Here is a 25,121-nt window from a genome sequence, read left to right on the forward strand (position 1 = left end):
GTCTCATAAGAAAAAAAAGCAGAGACCTCCAAAGCAGACACCCAAGCAACCGCTACCCCAAAACAAAACACGTGCAACACATAGCTCACAAAGCCAGTGTGCCGAACAGTCACAGCCCTTAAGGCTAAACAACACACCTGATACACTTGTAATAGGTGACTCTCTCGTCAGGCACAGTGACGTCCCGCTCACCAGGCTGAACAAGGAGAAGGTCATGGTGAGCTGCCTGTCGGGCGCTAGGATCCGCCACATAACGCAAGCACTCAGGTCACTCCAAGGCAAGTACAAATATGACTCTGTCATTGTCCATGCTGGTGTGAATGACCTGAGACGTACCTCCCTGGACTACATGGAAAGAGACATAGAGGAGCTCTCTGAGCATGTAGCCCAGTCCGGTATGACCGTGACCTTGAGTAGCATCTTACCCTCACCAAGAATGATGCCACAATATGAAGACAAGATGATCAATTTCAACAATTGGCTTAAGTGTTGGTGTCATTCAGAGGGGATCCAATGCCTGTCAGCCTGGGATGACATGCTCGACAAGCCACGATGCTTCGCTAGGGACGGCTTGCACCTGTCACCCCTGGGCTTTCGGATATTGGCAACGTCTCTTGCTACCCCCATAGTGCCTTTTTTAGGCAAGGCTCAAAAGACAAACCCACCTCCATAGGTTTCACAAGGGATAAGAAACTAAGACTAATGCTACTCAACGCCAGAAGTCTAAACCTCAAGATGCACGCACTTGAAACTCTCCTTAGCATGGAGAACATCGATATCTGTGCAGTAACAGAAACCTGGTTCAAGGCTCCCGAGAGCACCCCAGCACTACCAGGTTATACCTCATACCATGCTTTTCGGCCCCAAAACTTTGACCGAACCACAAAAGGAGGGGGAGTATCAATATTCGTCAAAGATACCCACACCTCCAGGTTTGGTGGCACAGCACAAAGCATCAGAGACTATCCATGTGCAATTAACTGTGGGTAAAACTGCCTTCCAGTTTATAGCCTGCTACAGACCACCCTCCCAAACACAGGAACCCCACTAGGCCTTCCTGAGAATACTGGAAAATATGAAGGTCTCTCCAAACACCATTATATTGGGCGACTTCAACTACCCAAACATAGACTGGGAGCATTACTGTAGCTCCAACACCCTAGCCCAAAGGTTCCTAGAATTTATAAACTCAAATGCTATGGAACAACTTGTTACCACTCCCACAAGAGGGGAAAACATACTGGACCTGATCATCACCAACATGGGGACACTATGCTCCAGTCCAGAAGTGTATCCCTCACTGGTAAGATCAGACCATAAACTAATCTCACTGGATATTCACATCCCGACCCCACCCCCTGCCCAGAAAACCACAGTGAAAAACTTCTCTAAAGCAAATTTCACACACCTCAAAACCAAGGCAAAATCCTTCAAAGCCCCCGGGCCTGTGGAAAATACGTCCCAGACTGCAGAATCCTTTATAAACGCATTCTATGAACACCTTCAGGAATGCATGGATCATGCAATCCCAAATAAAACCAAGACCCAGTCCTCCAAAGGCAGACGTCCTGTCTGGTGGACCCCAGCCATAAACAAACTATACAATAGAAGGAGGAAGCTACTACATGATAGAGTAAAATCCCAAAAAGGGAAGGCATCTCTGATCAGTATTAGCAAAAAAACTACGGGCACTCATAAAATCGTCTAAGGCCAGCTTCGAGAGAAAAATTGCACAGGACACTAAGGATAATCACAAGGCTTTCTTTAGTTATGTTAGGAACCTGGGTGGGAATTCCCAGATATGCTCAGAATTAGTCCAAAATGACAAAGAATACACCGAACCCACAGATATTGCCAACATCCTAGCTGACAGGTTCAGTGCAAACTTCTCCCCCCCTCTCCCCACCAAAAGGGCAAATATCTATCCCAACAGAGTGCTGCCCCCCTGACATCTCAGATGCTCAGGTAAGAGCCGCCTCTCCAAAGCAAAAAACACAGCATCAATGGGACCAGATGGTGTCCCGGGCTGCGTCCTACATGAACTCCAAGAAGAGCTAAACCCAAACATAAAACTACTGTTCAATCTTAGCCTTACTACAGGATATGTACCCAAAAGTGGCGACAGCAACAGTGGTCCCTCTCCACAAAGGTGGTGCCTCAACGGACCCTGGAAACTATTGCCCCATAAGCCTGACTAGCTTGGTCTGCAAAGCTATGGAAAGGATCATCATGGACCTCATAAATAAAGATATTGGGGACCTACAGACACTGGATCCTACCCAGTTTGGCTTTGTTAAGGGCAGATCCTGCCTCTTAAACCTGGTCGATTTTCTTTGAAACAGTCACCAAGGCCATTGATTTAGGGAAGGTGGTCCACGCAGCCTACCTGGACCTCGCAAAAGCCTTCGATACAATACCCCACTGGCATTATAGATAAGCTCACCAGCTTAAATATAAACCCCTATGTCACTAGATGGGTTGCAAACTGGCTCAAGGCAGAACCCACATGGTTAGAATTGCTGGAGCCATGTCAGACTCCAAACCAGTTACAAGTGGCGTCCCACAAGGCTCAGTCCTGGGACCTCTCTTGTTCGGTATATATTTCGGCAGTACAGGCCAACACGGAAGGACTGTGGCTGACCAAGTTATGATGACTGCAAACTGGGCCATAATCAACTCTCCAGCCGACACAAGCATCCTCCAAAAGGGCCTCATAGAAACAGACAACTGGTGCCTGAGCCATGGCCTCAAGCTAAATGCCAAAAGTGTATAGTCATCCCCTTTGGCAAAACAAAGTGCCCACAAATTACCACATAGGTGATAATCCATTAAGTACAGAAGAAGTCATTAGGGACCTGGGGACCCAAGTTGATAGCAATCTCTCATTTGACAACCACGGCCAAAGTGGTTAGAAAAACATTTTATATAGCCCACCTAATCATGAAGGGATTCACATCTAGATCAGGGGAGGTCATCGTACCTCTTTACTCATCCCTCATCCAGCCCATAATTGAGTACAATGCCCCTTTTGGGATGTACCTTACCAGACACCTGCAGCAACAGGAAAGACCCCAAAAGTACCTCACCAAGAGGATCAAAGGGCTCAAACAGATGCCATATGCTGCCCAGTTAAAGAAACTCCAGCTCTACTCAGTGGTATACCACCTGCTCAGAGGCGATCTGTGCCTGACGTATAAAGCCATGTCCAACCCGGAATTAATGGACATGCTGCACCTCAGAAAATCCAAATCCCATCGAGCTACGCGCTCGAGAGACTCGAACCTCAGCACTGAAATAAATAGGACATGTTGGAGGGACAGATTCATAACCCAGAGGCTCCCTTCCCTCTGGAATAAAATCCCAGTCCAGGTTAGGCAGAGTCCCACATTGACTCTCTTCAAGAGGAATCTTGATGAGTGGATGGGAGATCGTAGGTTTACCCCGGCTATCACTTCTGTGTCACTGTTAGACAGAGGCACAGTATACTAACCTCAAAAAAAGGCATAGAAAAATTAATTTAAAATGGGTGGCGAAAGCCAAACACACTCTGGCTAGGCTTATAAATGCCCTAGGGCAGATAGCTTAATATGAGCCTATGAACCTATGTCTAAAAAAAGACGCCCAGGCCACATGCTCAGGCCCCTATCCCTAAAAAACAAATGATAAAAATGGCTGAAGATCTAATTACTCTAATCAAGGGTAGTCAACCCCCCCGCCCCACCCAAGAGGCCTAGGGCAGAGCTTGATTATGAATCTTCTGATCAGGATTCTCTTTCTTCTGATGACCTGGATTTGTCCATACCTACTTATGAGGATTCTGATGCAGAGGATTCCATTCCCTCTGTTTCCCCTCCTGAGGATTTTTCTTTTGGGAAACTTTACATACTTTAAGGGAGCATTTCCACTGGGAATGCCAGGAATTTTCCGATTCAAAAAAGAGACTTAGTGATTTCCTTCTTTCTCAGCATAGGCCTTTGTCTATTCCTCCTGTACTAGACCTTGTTGATGTGTTCTCGGAATCCAGTTTGGCCCCTGATTCCCTGCCTCCAGCTCCTAGTAAACCTGACGGATACTACGGGGTTCTTGAATCCCACAAGTTCCTTTTCAAAAATCCTGTTGCAGATCCAGAGACCATTTCTCAGGGGCCCAAGGGCATTAAGGCTTCTACTGCTAAAAATCCTACCCCTTCTGATAGAGACTCCAGGGCGCTGGATAGATTGGGTAAAAAGGTTTATACTTCTGCAACCATGGCAATCAGAGCTTTAAGCTGCCAATTTTGTATGTTAAAATATCAACAGTATATTATTGGACTGCTTAAACAGAAATTTATGTTGATTCCTAACTGTGTGGAAAATAAAGATGTTACGTGATACTATCTCGCCTACATTCCGTACTGATGGGCTCGGAGCCGATCCTCGGCTCCGACTCGGCACGCTATGCTATAGAACGAAGCCTCTTATTGGCTGAGCTATTCTCTATCCCAGGATGCACCACCACTACACCCCCAGATCTCGTTTGCCGCTTACAAGCTAGGACGTGGTCTCAAACTTGTCTGAGCTAAGTACTGTTTTTTTCTAACTTTTTCCTGTCAGGAAATTCTTTATTCTTACCCAAAAGCTGTTTTAACAGCTATTGTTGTTGTACGCGTGTGTTTGGTACATTTTTTGTGGTAAATTGTGTTTGTTTAAGGGAAAGGTTTCCCGTTTAAGTTAGAGGGGCCTTCCCCTATTCTTCAGCTAGTTTCTCTTATTTTAAGGAGGTCAAGTACCTGTTTGTTAGAGGGTTCTTGGCCCTCCTTTTTAGTGTTTGTGATATTTGGTTTGCATCGTAAAAAAAAAAAAAAAAAATTTTTTTTTGTATTGTGGTTTAAAATCTTTGTTCTGACTAGATAGTGCTTCTTTTTCCACTGTTATAATGACTATTTTAAAGGCATTATGTCAAAAGAACATAGACCCTCAGGGTTCAAAAAGTGCACGAGGTGCGGTTATAAAATGTCTATAACCGATGATCACTCCTCGTGCGTATATTGTTTAGGCGCCAAGCACCTACAGAAGTCCTGCAGCGTGTGTCACGCCTTTTCCTCTAGAGTCCTCCAAGAGAGGAAGAATAAATTGATCTTGAAAGGGCTGATTAAACCCTCCTTCGAGGAAGCCTTATCTTCCTCATCCTCTCCAACTAAGAAAAAGAAAGCGTCAGCTCCGTCCAGCCCGTCGGAACCGACTGCTAAGAAATCCAGGCAGGCTTCTCCATCGGCTCCACGGACTTCGGAGCCGAGGATGGAACGGTCTGCCTCGATTCCCCCAGTCTCGACTCCTCTGGTTTCGGAGCCGAGGACTGTGGCTTCGAGAGGCGGGTCACCTTCATCGGCTCCACTGATTTTGGAGCCGATGAGGGTTGCCGGCTCAGACTCTTCCCCTTCGGCGCCGAAGCCCTCCTTGGCACCGAGGGGAATTGTTTTGGAATCTTCCTCGGCACCGATACTGGTAGAGTCCATTCAGAGCCGGTCCCCCAGTCCTTTGGAGCCGATGGAGAAGTCGGTTCGGACCCGATCGGTTTCCTCTAGATCTTCCAAGATGTCTGATTCGGACATCGACAGGGTGCTGCTAAGACTGTTTCAGTCTCCTGTGTTCCAGAAATTAGTTTCGGCTCCAGCCCATTCGGCTTTGGAGCCGATGGCCCACCCTGTAGTTCTGGTTCCTCCTCCAACAGCCTCAGCACTGTTGGAGCCGGTGCTGGTGGAGCCGATGGAGGTTTTTGGGTCGGCTTTGACCCTTACTGCAACCCCGGCTCTCGAGTCGGAGTTCGGGACACGGACCTCTTCTGTCGGCCCCGGGAGGGACGCTTCGGGACTGATGTTTTCGGTTCCAAGCCTTCCTCTTGGTGCGTCGGCGGGGGTACCGTCTACTGTTGTGGCCACGGGGGTCGGACCTTCCCAGGATTCTGGTGGTCTGGCCTTCAGGGCCATGAGGAGTGCTTTAGCCAAATCATATTTGGCTACCTCCACTGCCTCGCCAGTACCTTCCCTACATACGGAGACTGGGTCTTTGGCAGTCCCCCTGTCCTTAGACAGCGGCGCCCCGGGGCTTGAGGTCACCCCCACTGGGGGTTCCCCCCCTCCTGGAGGTCCCTCTGAAGCTTCTTCAGAGGAGCCCCCAAGGAAAAGACTGTGCAAGAGGAAGCACGTAGACTCCCCCGATGAGTCTCTCACGTCAGACACTGATCTTGATGATGCAGAGGGGTCCCCTAAGTCGTCCTCAGATGATGTCTCCTTCTCAGACATCTTGGAAGACCTCAAACAACGAGGCGGCTGGCTGTCCAAACCCCCTTCTGCTGACGAGTTGGTGTTCCTTAAGGCCTTCGGGGCTCAGCCCTCCGCCTCCTGGGTGTCTCCCGACGAGCTCCTAGATTTGATCTGTCAAGGGCGGGAACATCCAGATTCTGTGGAACCGGTGCCTGCTCGCCCAAATAAGTTCCTATCAGCACCCCCAGAGAAGGAGTTTTTGACAAAAGGTGTGGCTGTAGATGCCATGGTGGTGGCATCTGCTACCCAGCAAGATGTAGCAGAGGCTTCGACGTCCGTCCATCCTCCTAATAAGGAGTCTAGGAGCATGGATCGGTACGGGAAGCGCACCCTTAGTTCAGCGGCCTTTACCTTAAGGTCCCTGAACTATTTAACGCACTTCACCAGGTTTCAGAGGGATCTGATCAAGGAGCTTTCAGATACCCGCTTGGGTAACCTAACTGAGCAGCTGGCCCAGACGGTTGGCTCTCAGTTGGCTACGCTGCCATCCATATCAAACTCGTCCATGAGGCTCATTTCATATGCGGCCGAAGGGGCGAGTAGAGCGGTGGTTACGGGTATTGCTCTACGGAGGCAAGCCTGGCTCCGCCTGTCATTTTGCGGAAGCCTTCAAGTCTTCCTTTGCCGACGCTTCCTTTGATGGGTCCTCTTTGTTTGGACCCAAGGTAAAGGACACATTGACCCGCTGCAAGCAAGAAGGTAAGACTTTGACTGCCATAGGGGCACGATTTTCCACTCCCTTTCGGCCTTATCCCAAGGCGAAAAGGAGGGAAAATGTGGTTCCGTAGATCCCAGAAGTCTTATCCTCAGCAGGACGATCCCCCTTCTAGAGGCAGAGGAGGGGGAAATTTTTCTGGAAGACGCCGTCCCAGAGGCGGCAGAGGCCCCCGCAACACTGAAGACCGCAAGTCCTTTCGTGGCTCTTCAGCCTTCCACAATCCCTGAAGGATTGCCCGACTGTGCAGCTCCGGAGCCAGTCGAGGGTCATTTTTCAAGGCACCTGAAAGCCTGGGAAGGTATCACTCAGGACCGATGGGTGCTTCGAATTATCGCCGGAGGTTACACCATCCCCTTTTCTCACTCCCCTCCTCGACCCAAGAAAATCCCGGACCCGCCACCCAGTCAATGGGAAATTGCAGCCTTAGAAGTCTCAAAGCTGCTTCGAAAAGGAGTCATCCAACCGGTCCCCGCAGACCAGATCGGATTAGGGACTTACTCAAGATTCTTTTTGGTGCCAAAAAAGACCGGGGACTTGAGGCCCATCTTGGATCTCGGCATTCTAAACCGTTCAGTCAAAAAGTCCAAGTTCCGAATGGTCACCTTACAATCCATTCTCCCACTGCTGGAGAAAGGTGTTTGGATGTGCTCCATAGATCTCAAGGACGCCTATTACCACATTCTGGTAGATCAGGCGTCCAGGAGACATTTGCGCTTCAGCCTAGGAGACAGTCATTTTCAGTTCCGTGCGCTGCCCTTTGGTCTCACCACAGCCCCCAGGGTGTTCACCAAATGTTTGGCGGTCGTGACTGCTCACCTGAGGAGTCTAGGATTCCAGGTGTTTCCGTATTTGGACGACTGGCTCCAAACTGCCACCTCCAGGCGTCTACTATTGCAGAACCTACAAGCCACAATATCACTAGGCACTTCCCTTGGGATCACTTTCAATTGGCCAAAGTCTGTGTTGCTGCCATCTCAGTGCATAAGATTCATCGGAGTAGAAATAGACTCAAACCGAATGCGGGTCTACCTTCCTACAGAAAGGATACAAACCATACAGGCTCAAGTCCGAGCCTTGCTTCTCAGATCCAAAGCTCCAGCCAGGATGGTCTTGCAGCTATTGGGATCTGTCGGCCACGGTTCTTCTAGTCCCCCTAGCAAGGTTGCATATGAGAATTCTCCAGTGGCTTCTTTCGACACAGTGGTCCTTTCAGGATCTCCCGCTCAGTCACCTCATACGGATCACGGAAACTTGCAAACGGGACCTTCGCTGGTGGCTGGTGCCCTCCAATCTGGATCAGGGTCGACCCTTTGTTCCACCTCCTCCTATGGCCACTTTGACCACGGACGCCTCCCAGATGGGGTGGGGGGGGGCATTCCCTGGGCAGGTCAGTCCAAGGCAAATGGCATTCAGAAGAGAGTCTTCTTCATATCAACATTTTGGAAATGAGGGCGGTGCTTCTATCTTTACAAGCCCTCCACGATTACCTCCCTCAGGGTGTAATTGCCGTTCACTCCGACAACATGTCAGTGGTCTGGTATCTGAACAAGCAGGGAGGAACCAGATCCTACCCTCTTTGCAGAGAGGCCATGAGAGTCTGGGAATGGGCAGTGGCGACCAGACATTTTCTGATAGCAACTCATATCCCTGGCAAATCCAACATGATAGCCGACAGACTGAGCAGAACTATCCTCTCTCCTCACGAGTGGTCTCTGAACAATACAGTGACAACTCAAATCTTCAGCAAATGGGGAATTCTTGCGACCTCTTCGCAACCCCCGCTGAACGCGAAGTGCAGAAAGTTCTTCTCCCTCACTCCATCTCCGGGGGAGAGTCCTATGGACGCACTAGCCCATCCTTGGCCCACCGGCTTGCTATACGCCTTCCCCCCAGTTTCTCTCCTTCCCAGAGTGATCCAAAAGGCGTCTCTCTTGGGGAGCAAAATGATCTTAGTTGCTCCTTACTGGCCTCGTCAGGTATGGTTCCCCTATCTTCGGAAATACGCACTGGACAGTCCATGGTTCCTGGATCAGATCCCAGACCTATTAATTCATCAGTCGGGACTACTCCACCAGTCCCTTCACACTTTGAAGTTAACAGCTTGGCTCCTCCTCTTCCGACTATAGTCGGGAATCGCACCTTAGACCCGGAAGTCATACTTATCTTATCTTTGGCCCACAAGTCTGCCACTAAGAAATTGTATACTAGCAAATGGAAGAGATTTGCTATTTGGGCTCAACTCCAGGGTCTGGATCCCATCACTATTCCTGTATCGGAAGTCCTAAAATTTCTAACTTCCCTTTTCAATCAAGGTTCTTCAGTCTCTACCGTCAAGGTCCAATTGGCAGCTATTTCAAATTTTCATGAATCTATAAACCCACCTTTAATGAGCAACAGATTGTGTAAAACCTTCATGAAAGGTGCTGCGCTTTTACGACCTCCGATTTCTCATCCTGCTCCTCCGTGGGATCTCGATGTGGTGTTACGTGCCTTAACCTCCTCCCCCTTCGAACCGGCAGCAACATGTGATTTGAAATTTCTATCGTGGAAAACTGCTTTTCTGGTCGCGATTACTTCTGCCAGAAGAGTTTCAGAGCTTCAGGCTCTATCTGTAAAACCACCGTACCTGGTTTTTCATAAAGATAGCCTTTGTCCCTAAAGTTTGTTCCAGTTTTTGCCTGCAACAGTCATTAGAACTTCCAGTTTTCTTTCCAAAGTACTCGAACAAAGCAGAATTCATATTCCACACATTGGATGTCCACAGGCAATTGCGTTTTTATTTAGACAGGACCAAACAAACAAGGAAAACAGATCAATTGTTTGTGTCCTTTTCGGATAATAAATTGGGCAAAGTCGTCACAAAGGTCACTATTGCCAAATGGATCAGGGACTGTATTAGTCAAGCTTATTCCTCTTCTAATAAAGAGCTTACGACTTCTGTCAAAGCTCACTCTACAAGAGCTATGGCTACTTCTATAGCATTCCATTCTAAGCTTGCCATTAGTGACATTTGTGCTGCGGCTACGTGGTCTTCCCCGGACACTTTCATTTCCCACTACAAATTAGATGTGGCATCCCGGGGGCGAGCTTCATTTGGTTCCACAGTGCTCAGGAGTGTTTTCCAGTGAGCCACCCAGGATTTAGGTGCTAAGGACGCTGTCCCATCAGTACGGAATGTAGGCGAGATAGGATCACATAACATCTTTTAGTTATGTACTCACCATAACTTTAGATGTTTGGGATCCATCTGCCACATTAATAACCCACCCTCCTTCCCCCTTCCTTGGAGATCAGAAGAGATCGGACGGTCCGAATTCTATTGTTTCATCTTGAAACATCTGGCAATGTTATATAAACAAGTTATGTGTGTGTATGAATGCGGACAAACAAGATCTGGGGGAGTAGTGGTGGTGCATCCTGGGATAGAGAATAGCTCAGCCAATAAGAGGCTTCGCTCTATAGCATAGCGTGCCGAGTCGGAGCCGAGGATCGGCTCCGAGCCCATCAGTACGGAATGTAGGCGAGATGGATCCCAAACATCTAAAGTTATGGTGAGTACATAACTAAAAGATTTACACGGTTTAATGCATTCTGCTGAACAAGTTGGAAAACATACTTTGCAATGTGGTTTTGATTCTTTAGAGGCCTCTTGTAGGGCTGCTGTTATTGGGTCTGTGCTTAGAAGGCATGCTTGGCTTGGGGAGCAGTCTTTGCCTGATCATGTTGAAGGTAAATTTATGCAAACTGTTAAAGACTTTTTACAAGTGCAACCTCCAAGATTTAGTAGGCACTGGTCTACTAAGAACTGGTCCTTTCCAGTCCCTTCCAGGTCCTCTCAAGCCAAACCCAGACACAGCAAAAACCCCAGGTTTCAGTCCCAGGGGACTCTCAGAATTAAGCAGTGAAGGGCCTCCACTTTCAAATATGGAACTAACAAGACACCCCCCTATGGTAAATAGTTTCACTGACTGACCGCCCCTTTGGGGGGAAAGATTGCTCTTCATGTAAAGAACTTGGAACTCATAACCCAGGACAAATGGGTTTTAACCATAGCATCCCAGGGATACAGATTTCATTTCCACACGTTGCCAACACCAAATAGGTGGCCAGACCTGCCCCCAAATCAATGGGCAGAGGCTCAAAAACAAGTACTTTCCCTCAAGCATGGGGGCTGTTCAGCTGGTACCAGAAGAAGAAAAGGGACAAGGTTTCTATTCCAAGCTTTTTCTGGTACCCAGAAAAGACAAATCATGGCATCCACTCCTGGACCAGTCTAACCTAAACACCTTTCTGGAGATTCCAAAATTCAAGATGCTGACTCTCAGTTACTTCCTATGCTATGCAAAGACACCTGGTTGGCAACTCTAGATTTAAAAGAAGCATACCTGCACATCCCAATTAGGGAATCTTGCAGAAGATACCTACGCTTCAAAGCAAGCTGTTTGCATTATCAGTTCTCTGCACTGCCCTTTGGCTTGGCTACTGCGTTCAGGGTATATGTTCATCGTGTTTCACTGCTGCAGTCATTACACTTGGGTTATCCTGCCTTTACAAAGTGCCTGGCTCCAGTTATTGCATTTTGTAGGCAAAGAAATATTCAGATATATCCATACTTGGACGATTGTCTAATTCAGGCAGAAAACCAGGGCATACTTTTAAATCATCTGGCGTTTGTAAAAAAGGATGTTCATCGTGCATACAGCCGCAGTCATAACAGATGGGTTCTCCTGCCGTCAGGCGGGTCCTCGGTCGGCCGAATTCCAAAGTCTAGGTCCGGCGTCTGTTGTCGTCGCTTCTTCCCTGACGTCAGTGCGACAGGGGTATAAAAGAACCAGCCGACGCCATTTTCTTCAGTCTTTCTTGCCGAGTGGTGCCCGAAGCAGAAGCAGTTCGCAAGTGCCGGTCCTGATCTGCTCCTGATATTACGAAAAATTTGGAAACCAAAGTCTTCTTAAAAGCTAAGTACCCCATTGGGGAAACTTTTCTTGCCTCAGACCGATGTCAGACAAAGTTAATAATTGTATTTCTTGTGGGAAGCAAATACCGCATAAGGATTTCCATTCCCTCTGTATACCTTGTTTAGGCCCAGACCACGACGTCTCGGTCTGTCACTGTTGTGCTACTTTCAACAAACGCAGTATTAAGCGTCGGGCAGAGTTCGCCTAGCACTTTTTTGGGAAAGCATTTAACTATACCATGTCGTCGGATACTCCGACACCGGTTTTGTCTAAAAAACGCAAAGACAAGGACCGACACTCGAGGTCCGCGGCCTCTACCGACACCACGCCTAAGCCGACTACACGTGGTCCGGTTCTCAGTGAGGCGCGTACGCATCCCCTGACTACCGAAGACACATCTTTAGCGGTGTCTCCTGTACCCGAGGTCGCAGGCTCCTCTGCCCACCCCCCGACTACAGGTACCGAAGCCACTCTTGGCATGGAAACACAGAATGTGGACAGGTCCACCTCCACTCAAGGTGTCTTCAGACCTTCCTCTTCTTTCTCCATCAAGGCTTTCACCAAGTCTAAAGCAACCATGCACCCTAAGAGACCTGTTACACAGGGCCCATCTCCAGGCCCCATGCCTAAGAGACATATGCTTAAAATGGCTGAGGATTTAATTACTCTAATCAGAGGTTTTCAGCCACCTCCGGACAAAAGGCCCAGAGTGGAGGAAGATTCCCCCTCTTCTGATCAGGGATCCATTATTTCAGAACATTCTGATGATCAGGAACAGGCTTATTCCCCTTTTGAAGACTCTGATACAGAGGAGTTTATTCCTTCTGTATCCCCCCCTGAGGATTTCTCATTTGGGGAAACTTTGCATACCTTAAGGGAACACTTCCACTGGGAAGGCCAGGATTATTCAGATTCCAAGAAAAGGCTCAGGGAATTTATTTTGTTACCCCAGCAGAGGCCTCTGGCTATACCTCCTGTCTTGGACATCCTAGATGATGTTTACTCGGAGGCCTGCCTTAACCCGGGCTCTCTACCTCTAGCTCCAGTTAAGCCTGACGGGTACTACTGGGTTCCTAACTCGCACCAATTTCTTTACAAAAGCCATGCTGCTGACCTAGAAACCATCTCACAGGGACCCAAGGGGGTTAAGGCTTCCATTGCCAAAAATCCATTGCCTTCCGAGAGAGATTCCAGATCCTTAGAAAGGTGGGGAAAAAAGGTATATACCTCTGCTACCTTAACCATGAGGGCCTTAAACTGTCAGTTTCATATGCTAAAATACCAACAGTTTCTGTTATCTCAATTGAAAAGTAAAATGTCACAACCTGAACAACCAGACTTGAAGAAGTTGCAGGATTTGATGCATAGTGCAGAACAAGTGGGTAAACATAACTTACAAATGTGGTTTTGATGCTCTAGAGGCCTCATGTAGAGCTGCTGTTACAGGCTCAGTCATACGCAGGCATGCTTGGCTCAAGGAGCAAACCTTGCCTGCTCATATCAAAGCTAAATTACTATACAGCCCCCTTCAAAAGGATGTACTATTTGGGGCAAATGCTGAGGAAGTATTACGAAAAATGGAGGAAAAAGCTAAATCAATGCAAACTGTGAAAGAATTTCTGCAGGTTCAACCCCCACGTTTTAGTAGAAATTGGCCTTCCAAAAACTGGTCCTTTCCTGCCATGGACAGACCCCAAAGAGGCAGATACAGGTGCCCGAGGGGCAGAGGACAACCACAAGGATCGTACAGAGGCAGACAGTGGCAAGCTCCTCCACAAAGAGGTGGTGAGGACAACTCACAATCTTTCAGAAAGCAAACCCAATGACTTTCCCCTTTGCAGGCCAACCAGGTCTCAAATGGCAGCCCCCTTAGGAGGAAAGCTGGCATTATTCTCAAAAAATTGGCATGTTGTCACAAAGGACAAATGGATCCTGGACATTATAAACAGAGGCTACAAATTCCACTTTCATACCCTTCCAAAAATGAGAGGCATGCCAAAACTGCCACACAATCAAAGGGCAGAGGCACAAAAGCAAATTTCAGATCTTATAAACATGAAAGCTATTCAAGAGGTACCTACACGAACAAGGTCAAGGTTTTTATTCCAGGCTATTTCTGGTGCCAAGGAAGGGAAAAGATTGGAGACCTATTTTGGACCTTTCCATCCTAAACACATTCTTACTCATACCAAAATTCAAGATGCTCACTCTACAGCAACTTCTTCCCATGCTGGGCAAGGAGTCTTGGCTGGTAACATTGGACCTCAAGGAGGCATACCTGCATGTCCCAATCAGACAAAGTTGCAGAAGATACCTCAGATTTCTTGCAGGTTCAACCCATTATCAATTCTCTGCATTGCCCTTTGGCTTATCTACTGCGCCCAGAGTATTCACGGAATGCCTGGCATCAGTAATCGCCTACTGCAGACTTCAAGGGATACAAATGTATCCCTATTTGGATGACTGCCTGATCCAAGCGGACAGCAAGCACATTCTTCTGAAGCATCTGGCTTATGTAATAATGTTATTAAACTCTCTGGAATACACAGTCAACAAAGAGCAATCAAGGCTAATACCCTCTCGGAAAATAATTTTCCTGGGTGCCAATTTGGACACAAACACCCAGATGGCCTACCTCACGCCAGAGAAGCAGGGGCAACTAATTCAATATTTCAGAACACTGGCAAATTGCACCAGGCTGACTGCAAGGAAAATCCTGCAGGCTCTGGGATTCATGGCATCTTGCATCTTGCTAATCCCATGTGCAAAGCTGCATATGAGAAAACTACAGTGGTACCTAAAAAACATATGGTCTCAACACAGCCACAGTTTGGAAACAATACCACCACTACTTCCATGTCTGCAAAAGGAATTTCTGTGGTGGGCTCAAGCATGTCAAACACACACAGGTCTTCCATTCAACAAGCCTCAAGCAAATCAAGTCATCACAACAGACGCCTCGGACTACGCCTGGGGGGGCGCACATGACAGACTGGTGCATTCAGGGCAAATGGTCCCAAAAATAAAAGCACCTTCACATCAATCAAAAAGAAATGCTAGCAGTAATAAATGCTATTATAGCTTTAAAGGACCTTCTACAACCAGGTCAACTGTTGATAAGGACGGACAACACCACAGTTATGTGGTACATAAACAAGCAGGGAGGAACACATTCCTATCCCCTATGCAGACTGGCCATATCACTTTGGAACATGGCCATGGACTTACAGATGGAAGTACAAGCACAGTACTTGCAAGGCAAGGAAAACACGCTGACAGACAACCTAAGCAGGAATATGACAGATCCACACGAATGGATGTTGCATCCAAAAGTTTTTACAGAAATAATCCAAGAACGGGGAAGGCCAGACATAGATCTCTTTGCCTCCCACAAAAATCATCAATTGACAAAATTCTGCTCAAGGACCTTCCACCCAAAGGCCTGGAGAGTGGACGCTCTCTTTCAGCTGGACATCAATGACAGTTTATGCCTTCCCGCCTCTTCCTCTGCTGCCCAAAGTCCTATTGAAGACCAGAGCAGACAGACCAAAGATGATCCTCATTGCTCCGGACTGGCCAAGGCAACACTGGTACCCACTCCTGAGGAGCCTGACTCATTCCCCTCCATGGACCCTGCCTCTAATGCCTCTTCTTCTAACCTCAGCACAGCTTCAAAACTCTTCACAGTCAGCTAAAAACACTCAATCTAGCCGCATGGAAGATTCCATAGCATCACAGCAGGCCCTACTCTCCAAGGAGGTGCAGGATGTCATTTTGGAGGCCAGAAGGCCATCAACTAGAAAAGCTTACTCCGCAAAATGGAAACGTTTTTGTGTCTGGAATGAGAAAAAGGGCCAGAACCCTGGAAAACTGAATTTACCTCAAATACTACAATATTTGGCTGAACTGCTAAGCAGTGGACTTTCGTTCTCCTCCATCAAAATCCATGCCTCAGCCATTTCTGCAGAATACAACACGGATCCTCCTTTATTCTCTCACCCTCTTTTAAGACAGTTCCTCAGAGGGGCTAAGAATTTAAGACCTCCAAGGAAACAAACAATACCTACTTGGGATCTAAATTTCATTCTGGAAAAACTGACTTTGCCTCCTTTTGAGCCAGCTGCTTCATCAGATTTGCAATATTTGTCCTGGAAAACAGCTTTCCTTCTGGCTATCACTTCAGCTCGTAGAGTTTCAGAACTACAGGCCCTCATGGCGGTCCAGCCTTTTATCATTTTCCATCAGGACAGAGTTTCCTTATGAACCAACCCGTCCTTTATGCCTAAAGTGGTATCCAGGGTAGCTTTAAATCAGGCCATACATTTACCTACTTTTTATCCCAATCCTCAAAACAAAGGGGAGAGATTACTACATTCCTTGGACATCCACAGGCAACTACGTTATTATTTGGACAGAACAAAACCTTTCAGAAAATCAGAACAGCTCTTTGTGGCCTATGCGGTAGGAGCTCAAGGAAAACCAATTTCCAAGCAGACAGTCTCAAAATGGATAGCCCACTTCATACACTTTTGCTATTCCTTTCATGGCAAAACTGTTCCTACAGGCATTAGAACTCATTCCACCAGGGCCACAGCCATCTCTGCAGCCTTCCTCAGAGGAGTTCCTACCAAGGATATCTTGGTAGCAGCCACTTGAAGTTCTGTGCATACCTTCTCCAAACACTACAACCTACCATTATACTCCAAATCTAGAGCAGGCTTTGCCACTGCAGTCTTGCAGGGCATTTTGGCTCCTCCTAGTTCCACCTAGTGCCTACCACCCCTTTCTTAGCTTTGGGATTCTACTCATCTGTTATGACTGCAGCTGTGTATGCACGATGAACATAGTACAGTTTTGTACCTATCATAAATGTAGATGTTCGAGTGCTAATACAGCTGCAGTCCAGGTGTCCCTCCCTCCCTCCCTTCCCCTCTAGGGGTATTCTTTTATGGTGTATTTGCTTACAACTACTGTTTTTTGATTATATTGCATTGCATTACTTCATAATTTTATGTATTGCCTTCCTTCTGGGGGCACCTGACATCTGGGGCAAGAAAAACTGAAGAAAATGGTGTTGGCTGGTTCTTTTATACCCCTGTCGCACTGACGTCAGGGAAGAAGCGACGACAACCGACGCCGGACCTAGAATTTGGAATTCGGCCGACCGAGGACCCGCCTGACAGCAGGAGAACCCATCTGTTATGACTGCAGCTGTATTAGCACTCGAACATCTACATTTATGGTAGATACAAAACTGTACTTTCTAACTTGTCTGGGGTACACCATAAACAAAAATAAATCACAGCTGGTACCCTGTCAACAGATTACTTTCTTGGGTGCAAGCTTGAAAACAACTGGCCAGATGGCTTTCCTCACACCAGAAAAGCAAATTCATTTGGTAACTTACTTCAAACAAGTGGCCACAAAAACCCTGCTATCTGCAAGACAAATACTGCATGCCTTGAGGTTCATGGCCTCCTGCATTTTTCTAATTCCATATGCAAGACTGCATATGAGGAAACTACTGTGGTATCTAAGACGTCTATGGAGTCAGCATTGTCACAGCCTGGAAACAATGATTCCTGTCGTACCTTGCCTATGCCAGGAGTTCCTATGGTGGGCAGAGGCCTGCCACCAAAACAAGGGACTACCATTCACCCTACCCCCTGCCACGCAAACCCTAACTACAGATGCATCAGAGACTATGCATGGGGGGCTCACCTGGCAGGGAAGTGCATTTTGGGCAAATGGAACCCAAATCAAATGCACCTACATATCATTCAAAAAGAAATGTTAGCTGTACAGAATGATCTGACAGCCTTCAAGGACTACATTCTTCCAGGACAACTAATGGTAAAGACAGACAACACCACAGTTTGTGGTACATAAACAAGCAGGGGGTACACATTCTTACCTACCCCCCTCTACAGACTTGCCATGGCATTGTGGAACACAGCCTTGAGCTACCAACTGCACCTTCAAGCTCAATTCCTGCCAGGAAAGTTGAATACACTGGCAGACGGACTAAGCAGAGACCTCATGGACCCACACGAGTGGAAACTGGAACCACAGATTTTCAACATGTTGACAAGCGAATTGTGGAGCCCGGACATAGATCTATTTACCCCCCCCCCCCGAAGTACCAGTTGGACAAGTTTTGCACAAGGACTCCCCACAAACAAGCCTGGAAAGTGGATGCTCTGTCCTTCAGCTGGAAAAACCTATCAGTCTACGCCTTTCCTCCTCTGCTCTCCACAGTTCTACTAAAAGTCAAACAGGACAAACCAAGGATGATTTTGATTTCTCCAGACTGGTCGTGCCAACACTGGTACTCCCTCCTGCACAGTGTGTCGCAAGTATCTCCATGGCACCTGCCTCAGACCCCTTCCCTGCTGTCTCAGCAGGAGAACCAAATTCTGCACCCTCAGCTTCCAACATTGAACCTTGCAGCCTGGCTAATCACTTAAATTCACCCTTATCATCTCTCAGCAAACCTGTGATGGATGTCATCTTGAAGGCAAGGAGACCTAGTGCTAGAAAATCTTATGCTGACAAATGGAGAATATTCTGTGCCTGGAACCAATCTTTAGGGTGAGCACAGCAGCACCCAATTTACCTCAGATTTTGCAATCCAAAAACGTACCACGGAGCCCTTGTACCTGCAACAACAAGTAGGTAGTCTTAACGAATTTATTTATCACAAACGTTTGTTTAGCCGCAAAAACAGCTTCTTCCTCAAAAGAAAATTAATTAACAATGAAAGTGCATGCCAATACAAACAAAAAAAAAAAGAAATGATGATATGAGGTGAAACTCATTGTAATAATTTTTGGTAAACAAGAAACAAGAACAAGCAACTTTCATGTTAGTAATAAGCATTTCAAAATGTGGATGTTACCAAAGAAATAAAGTCATTCAAATAGCAACTCATAAAAAAGTAAGTATAATATGCAGTAATAGATTAAATCTTAGTAAAAAAGTAATGGTAATCCAAAAAGTAAATGATAATGAGCAACTGTGTGTGTTAAGAAATTATATTATATACACAACAAAAATAATAAAATAAATCTAGGCAATATTTAACATGAGGTTTTGCATTTGTCAGATTTTGCAATACTTAACTGAGATGTTTCACAAGGGCCTGTCTTTTTCCTCCATTAAAATCCACGCCTCAGCTACTTCAGATCATTATAGCACAGAACCTCCCCCCTTTCTCTCATCCTCTGCTCAAGCAGCATCTCAGATGGGCAAAAAGCTTGAGACCACCCAGGAGAGCTCCTACCCCTACCTGGGACTGTGGTATTCGGGCCGACTGAGGCCTACCTGCAGGCAGATAACTCAAGTGTGATGACTGCAACAGTGAATACAGTCGAACATCTACATGTATGGTAAGTGTACACAACTGTACTTTTGGTAGCTTCAGATGAAAATGAAAAACATCAGCTACAAAAGTTGTTATATTTACCATAATGCTAGATCTGTATTGTCTTGTTTTCATGCGGTTCAACATTCCTCCCTCCTCCTGCCTTCCAATACTGTTATCTGCTACTCTTGTTAATAAGGTGGACCTCACCTGGAACCTTACCTTTGAAAAGCCGTTGACCACTGTTTCCCCTTTTATGACCACCTCTTTGACTTCCATATAGGCTAGCCTGTGATGTTTGTTGTTGCATAAGCTGTTTGACTATAAGCAAGGAGAGTTTATCTGCGGTACTTTAGGGGAAGTGGAGGGAATTATTGGTAGGGGAGGAATCGGATCCACAGCTTCCAAAAGGTGCCGAGGTTAGATCTGATGACCCAAAGCTTGAACCATACAAAAACAATACCACATGGATCCAGTGTTAAGTACATAACTTTCACCTTCTTACTGGAGACTACTGATGGCTAGCTGTGTTCCTTTGCATTTTGGCCTTGAAATTGTTACAGCTAAGGGCTGTAGTAAGATGAGGTAGATACAAGAATTTTGGCAGCAGAAACTTTATTTTCTTTTGAAATTTTGGCTAAAAGCGGAAGGTGTAAGCTTTCCAGGCATCTGTCTGCTTCTGGGAGGACAGTAAGAACGGACCTATGCTATTAAGAATCTGTGATCTAAAAGAAGAGCATATATTTATACCCATATGTCTGCCAGTTTAATTCCCAAACTGAGTACAATGAGGTTCACCCTTGATTTTGAACACTTTTGAGTGTGCTAACGTAATGCTATTTTCTCCATTTCTCCTTTAACTTTATTTACCCTGTTTTGTGGACATTAATCTTTGAAAAAGACATTTTTAAGTACTTTGGATGCTAGAATGTTAAAGTTTTAGATGAATGGTGTTTTTAGGCTTAAAATTAAACCTGGATTACCTTTGCAGCAGGTAGTATGCCATTACACCAGCAGGCCTGTTTTAAGATATGGTTTGTCTTCTGTTTATTGCAATTTTGTATAGTGAGATACTTGAAGTTGACCATCAGCAAAGATCCATTTGGAAGAACTAGCAGTGTTTTATTTTACTGTGATAATTCCATGAATCTTGTCAGTGTTCTAGGTTGTGTATTGTTGGTCATTATGTTTTTGTACTTCATACTCTGTCCACTTTTATTTTGCTTGTTACTTTCTAATTTGACTTGCTTTCTTCTCAATATAAAAGTAGTTTAATTTTCCTCCTGTAACTCCTTTTTGTACATGGGACAAATGCAAAATTTTACGTTTTAAATTTGCTGTACGTTACCATGGAAACATATTGCCTCAATTCTTTATAGAGTAACTTCTCATTAAACTGTCATTTTGGTCATATGTGACTCAGCAGCATGTCTTGTCTGGATGTTTAACAGGGAAGTGGTACCTTATGAAGTCAATTTAATTTTCATTTTTCTTAATTTTTCTTCTAGTTAATAAACCCCTTTTTGTTTGATTCTAGATCATGTGACGGTTGCTCTTGTGCTGCGTTTTCAGAACATATGCATTACAGCCACAGATTTCATTTTCTATGACTGCAGTGCTGTAAAGCAGCTCTCCAGAAACATTCCGTAAGTCTTCAGATTTTCTTCTAGAAAAAATACTGCATTTTGTGACCTGCCTGTGACACACGTGCTATTAAAACAAGCCTATATTAATTTTTGATTGTACAGTATACGTTTTAAACACACACTGTTCTGATTCTGAGGTTGATGATGATTCCACTAGACATGCCCATTATATGCTTAGACATTTGATATTCCTAGGTGCATCACTGAAGACCTAGAAAGACTCTACTGTTTGGTAAGGCTGAGTTGGTTCATGCACTATCTTTGAATAGGCAGTGAGAACTGGCACCGAATGAGTAAATGCCGTTTATCTTCAGAAGTGATACTCTTATTCAGTCCAGAGTAGTATTCCCTGAATGAGAACTTTTAGGCTGTTGAGGAGTCTAGCAAGACACTGATATGCTTGCACCTCCTTACATCATAAAACCAATCTTTATTTATTTAGTCCAGTATGTGTTTTGTTGGAGTTTGGGGAAGTGTTTACTTGCCCTGGGAAAAATTCGCCATTCGAGTGTTTCATTTTCACAATTTTCATCCCGCAAAAACAAAATTGGATGTGATGTTACAGTCTTCCGAATATTAGAAGTAATTCTGTGTGTGTGTATTTTGTATGTGTGTGTCAGAGAAGTCTGTTGTAAAGTGAAAGTCTGTCTTTGCTGACTTAGAGGTTTTCTGCAGTGGTGCAGTGGGTAATTGTTGGGATATTTTCTTCTAATATTCCCAGCCTGTAACAGTTTGGCATTTGTCTATACCTTTTGCTCTCAAAGGCATGCAAGCTTTCAGCTCAAGCTGGCTGTGATATCAGGCACTGGATGAGGAGAGCACATTAAGACCCTGTGCTCCCCAGTTCTTTCTTGCTATTCATATAGTTTGGATCTTTTGCCTAATGGTTATCTTAGAGAAGTTTTTTATGTTCAGCAACTAAAATTCTAAAAACTTGTTTCTTTTGTTTACGCATTCAACCATACGCCCACACTTGACAGTACCAGTAATGTCTCTTAAGAGGGGCATGATATTAAACATTGCCACAAGTGCCAGAAATGTCTGTCCCCTTCAAAAAATGTTGACAGAAGTTCAAGGCTTGCATCAGTGCAAGAGAGATGGCAGATGTAAGGAGTACTTTTTACAAAGACTGGCAGGTATGTTCTTTCATGGTTGTGCTAGATTGCCAGGAGAGGACAGAGGATCAGGAAGTCTGATATTTCATCAGAAAATCCTATAAATACACAGATCGCCTTGTTTCTTATGAATTCTCTCTGCTCATGAAGATTTAGTTTTGCAGCCATCATCAGCAGAGAATTAGAAGACTGTGGGAGCTGCATTTCCATTGGCCACCTTAGTGGTGCTTCCTGGAATGTTTGCCCTGATTAGAGAAAATAAACATGCCTGACCAGTTAATTTGGAGACATCCATTAAGTTTCCCAGCCAAGTTTCGCCGGTCAGACTCAGAATCGGGGAATGTTCTTCTCTGGTCTCTGCTTCCAAGGTGAGCAAAATTCCCCAGCTAGGGGAGAGGGAGTCTGATTTGAAGAGTCAGACCTATACCCCTTGAATCATCAGGGACAGTCCAGATGTTGGGTATCCTCATCCTTTTCATCTTATAGAGGGACTTGTTTTGTTGGATGTGAAAGTCTGTCCTTTGAATGCATAAGTATAGTACTGATACAACACTCTACCCAGATCTTTTGTGACCAGGCATCACCTCAAGCATGCACTGCCTTAGACTTTGATGTCCTGTCACTTATAACCACAGCACTTCCAGATGAGAATTCCAACACTTAAGGGGGAAAAAAACACCTCAGAGATATCACAGCATAGCTCATTTAAAAAAATAACTTGCGGTTTATAAAAGTTCCCAGGTATTTCATGTGACCCAGCTTTAACCAATTGTGTTAGGCTGTTAGAAATCTGAAAGTACCATCTCATTGATTTGATAGTCACTGCATTTGTAACTATTTTATCAGTTCACCTTTTAAACACACACACATTTAAAAATTAAAAATTTAATTAAGAACATGGCATTTCTTAAACATAGTAATGGAAGAAACAGTAAATATTTGATCTTTCCTCAAGAATACTTGTACTGCCTAGACATAAAAATGGAGATACTCAAAAATATAATGTGAACCTCAAGTTAAAAAGTGAAATTATTCACTCATGAAAATATTTGTGTGTAATGCTCATTTTTCTTTACTTATCTGATCTTGTAAGAGTAAAATTTAAAATACTAGAAGTAGATGCTTCATTCTAACCAGGTGGATACCTGCATCTAATTTTAATTACCACAGTCGTTTCCTCATTTTCAAAACCTTCCCCCGTGGCCCTCCATGGGGACCTTTCTAACTTTTCCAATACAAAAAAGTAAAAACTGGTGCTGACATTTTTTCAGAATGCTTGAAGAGCATTATTAAACCTATCACTTTCAGTGTCATGCATATGTTCATACATCCATTCCCCTCAATGTCATTGCTGTCTTCCCCACAGAAAAGTTGGAATTTTACTTTTAAATTGATTTGTTAATGTTTGTGGGTGCTGCAGTCTATTTTCCTGATTGCCCATTGTTATGTTTTTGGGCCATTTTTAATAAAAAGCTTTGTAAACTTAAACTATGGCCCAAATAAATGTACTGTAGCCTGTCTTGATGTCACCTTAGGTTAACTTGCAGTGTGTCTGTAGACTTTAATGGGGCACCTTTGCACATGTGTTATGGTGGTGGTGCACCCATTAAAGTTTATGGGCATAAAACATTTTTTTTTCTACACTGATGTCACCAAGGTTAGAGGCCACTGTTTTTACTCAGTGGCATTAGTGTAAGGAAAATACATATTTTAAAATATTTTCTTTATACCGAAGAAGCCAAAAATGTTTGCAGAAGAGCAGAAATACTGTTTAGGTATTTATGCACCATGTGCTGTGGTGCATGCGTATGTTATGAATTATCGACAAATCACTTGAATATTCTGATGAAATCCCATGAATATGGGATGAAAGCAGTAAACATTTTTAGAAATAAATTGAGTGAACAGGAGTCTGATGTTTCTTTTTTTTTTTCCTTCTAAGTCCTATCACTTGTATGTGTGACCATTCACTGCCTGTCGCACTGAGGGAGTCCTGGCCACCCCCTTTTGGAGCTAGGGGAAGGGTGAGTCTTCCCTCAGCCCCACTCACTGTTGTGTGAGTGGGATTTTGAGGACCTAGAAACATTTGTTTCTTAGACAGAAGAGATAGTAAATTATTTTTCTTGCAGCTTCCCCAACAGTTCCTGTATGTTACATTCCATCATGTTATATTCCATTTTACTTTCACATTAAAGGTTGGTACTGGAACAAAGATGTATGCAAAACATTAAGTAAATTTTCAGGGCTCCAACGTTCGCTGGGAGCCTGAGCAGCCAGCTGCCTTACCCCTATTCTGTATCTACCTAACAGCCTACACACCTGTTCCACTTACCTTCACCCCCTCTCACTATAGTTTTCTTTTTCTCCACTCTCCTACACTACTCAGCTCCTTTACAAACTCGCCTACGATACCAGAACTACCCACTAGGAGGCACCCCTCTCCCATCCATCTATCACTGCCTCTCTCCCTGTGCTACTTTTGTAAACTCAGTCTATTTACTAAGCTTCTTGCCTGTTCCTATTCATACTTACATGGTGCCTTTCAGTCTGTACTCCTCTAGCAGTCTTTTTCCCTAGACTCCCCCTCTATCTTAAACCTCTCCACTCATGTCCTGCCTTCCAACCTGTAGCTACCTACATTACTGATTGTTTCCTCGCTAACTTCTCTTCCCTTGTCTCTACATTTCTACCTACCTAGCCACACCCCCTCACCTTTTCCTCCACTCACAACCTCACCACCATTATCCAATCTTCTCCTTTCCCTCCATATTTCTTTTTTAACCACTCCCTTTCACTACCTCCTTTACCTTTATCTTGCAGTACCACACCCACTACATTTTGTACAAGTAACTAGAACTAAATATTCACCTTTGCAATGTATAAACTCCCCACCCTAGTACTCAAACATACCTTACTCATACTCTCACTTCTTCCCCCTTTAATAATAGCACTCCTTATAACCTCCTACGAACACCCACTACTATCACACCTTCCCAACCCAACTAAACATTCTACCTCTT

At 45.1% G+C, this 25,121-nt stretch overlaps 1 protein-coding gene across 1 annotated transcript in view; it reads left to right on the plus strand.

Annotated features, from left to right (window-relative positions):
• PLXNB1 (plexin B1) overlaps window positions 1-25,121 on the plus strand; it is a 3,809,096-nt gene that overhangs the window by 1,714,172 nt on the left and 2,069,803 nt on the right. Inside the window, exon 10 of the mRNA XM_044078026.1 lies at window positions 20,878-20,986. Within this exon, the coding sequence (XP_043933961.1) occupies window positions 20,878-20,986 (109 nt within the window). The remainder of the gene's footprint in view (window positions 1-20,877; window positions 20,987-25,121) is intronic.

The sequence above is a fragment of the Protopterus annectens genome, chromosome 7.part0, assembly GCF_019279795.1.
Source record: "Protopterus annectens isolate FY-2018-M chromosome 7.part0, PAN1.0, whole genome shotgun sequence".
In the NCBI taxonomy this organism is placed as follows: Eukaryota; Metazoa; Chordata; order Ceratodontiformes; family Protopteridae; genus Protopterus; species Protopterus annectens.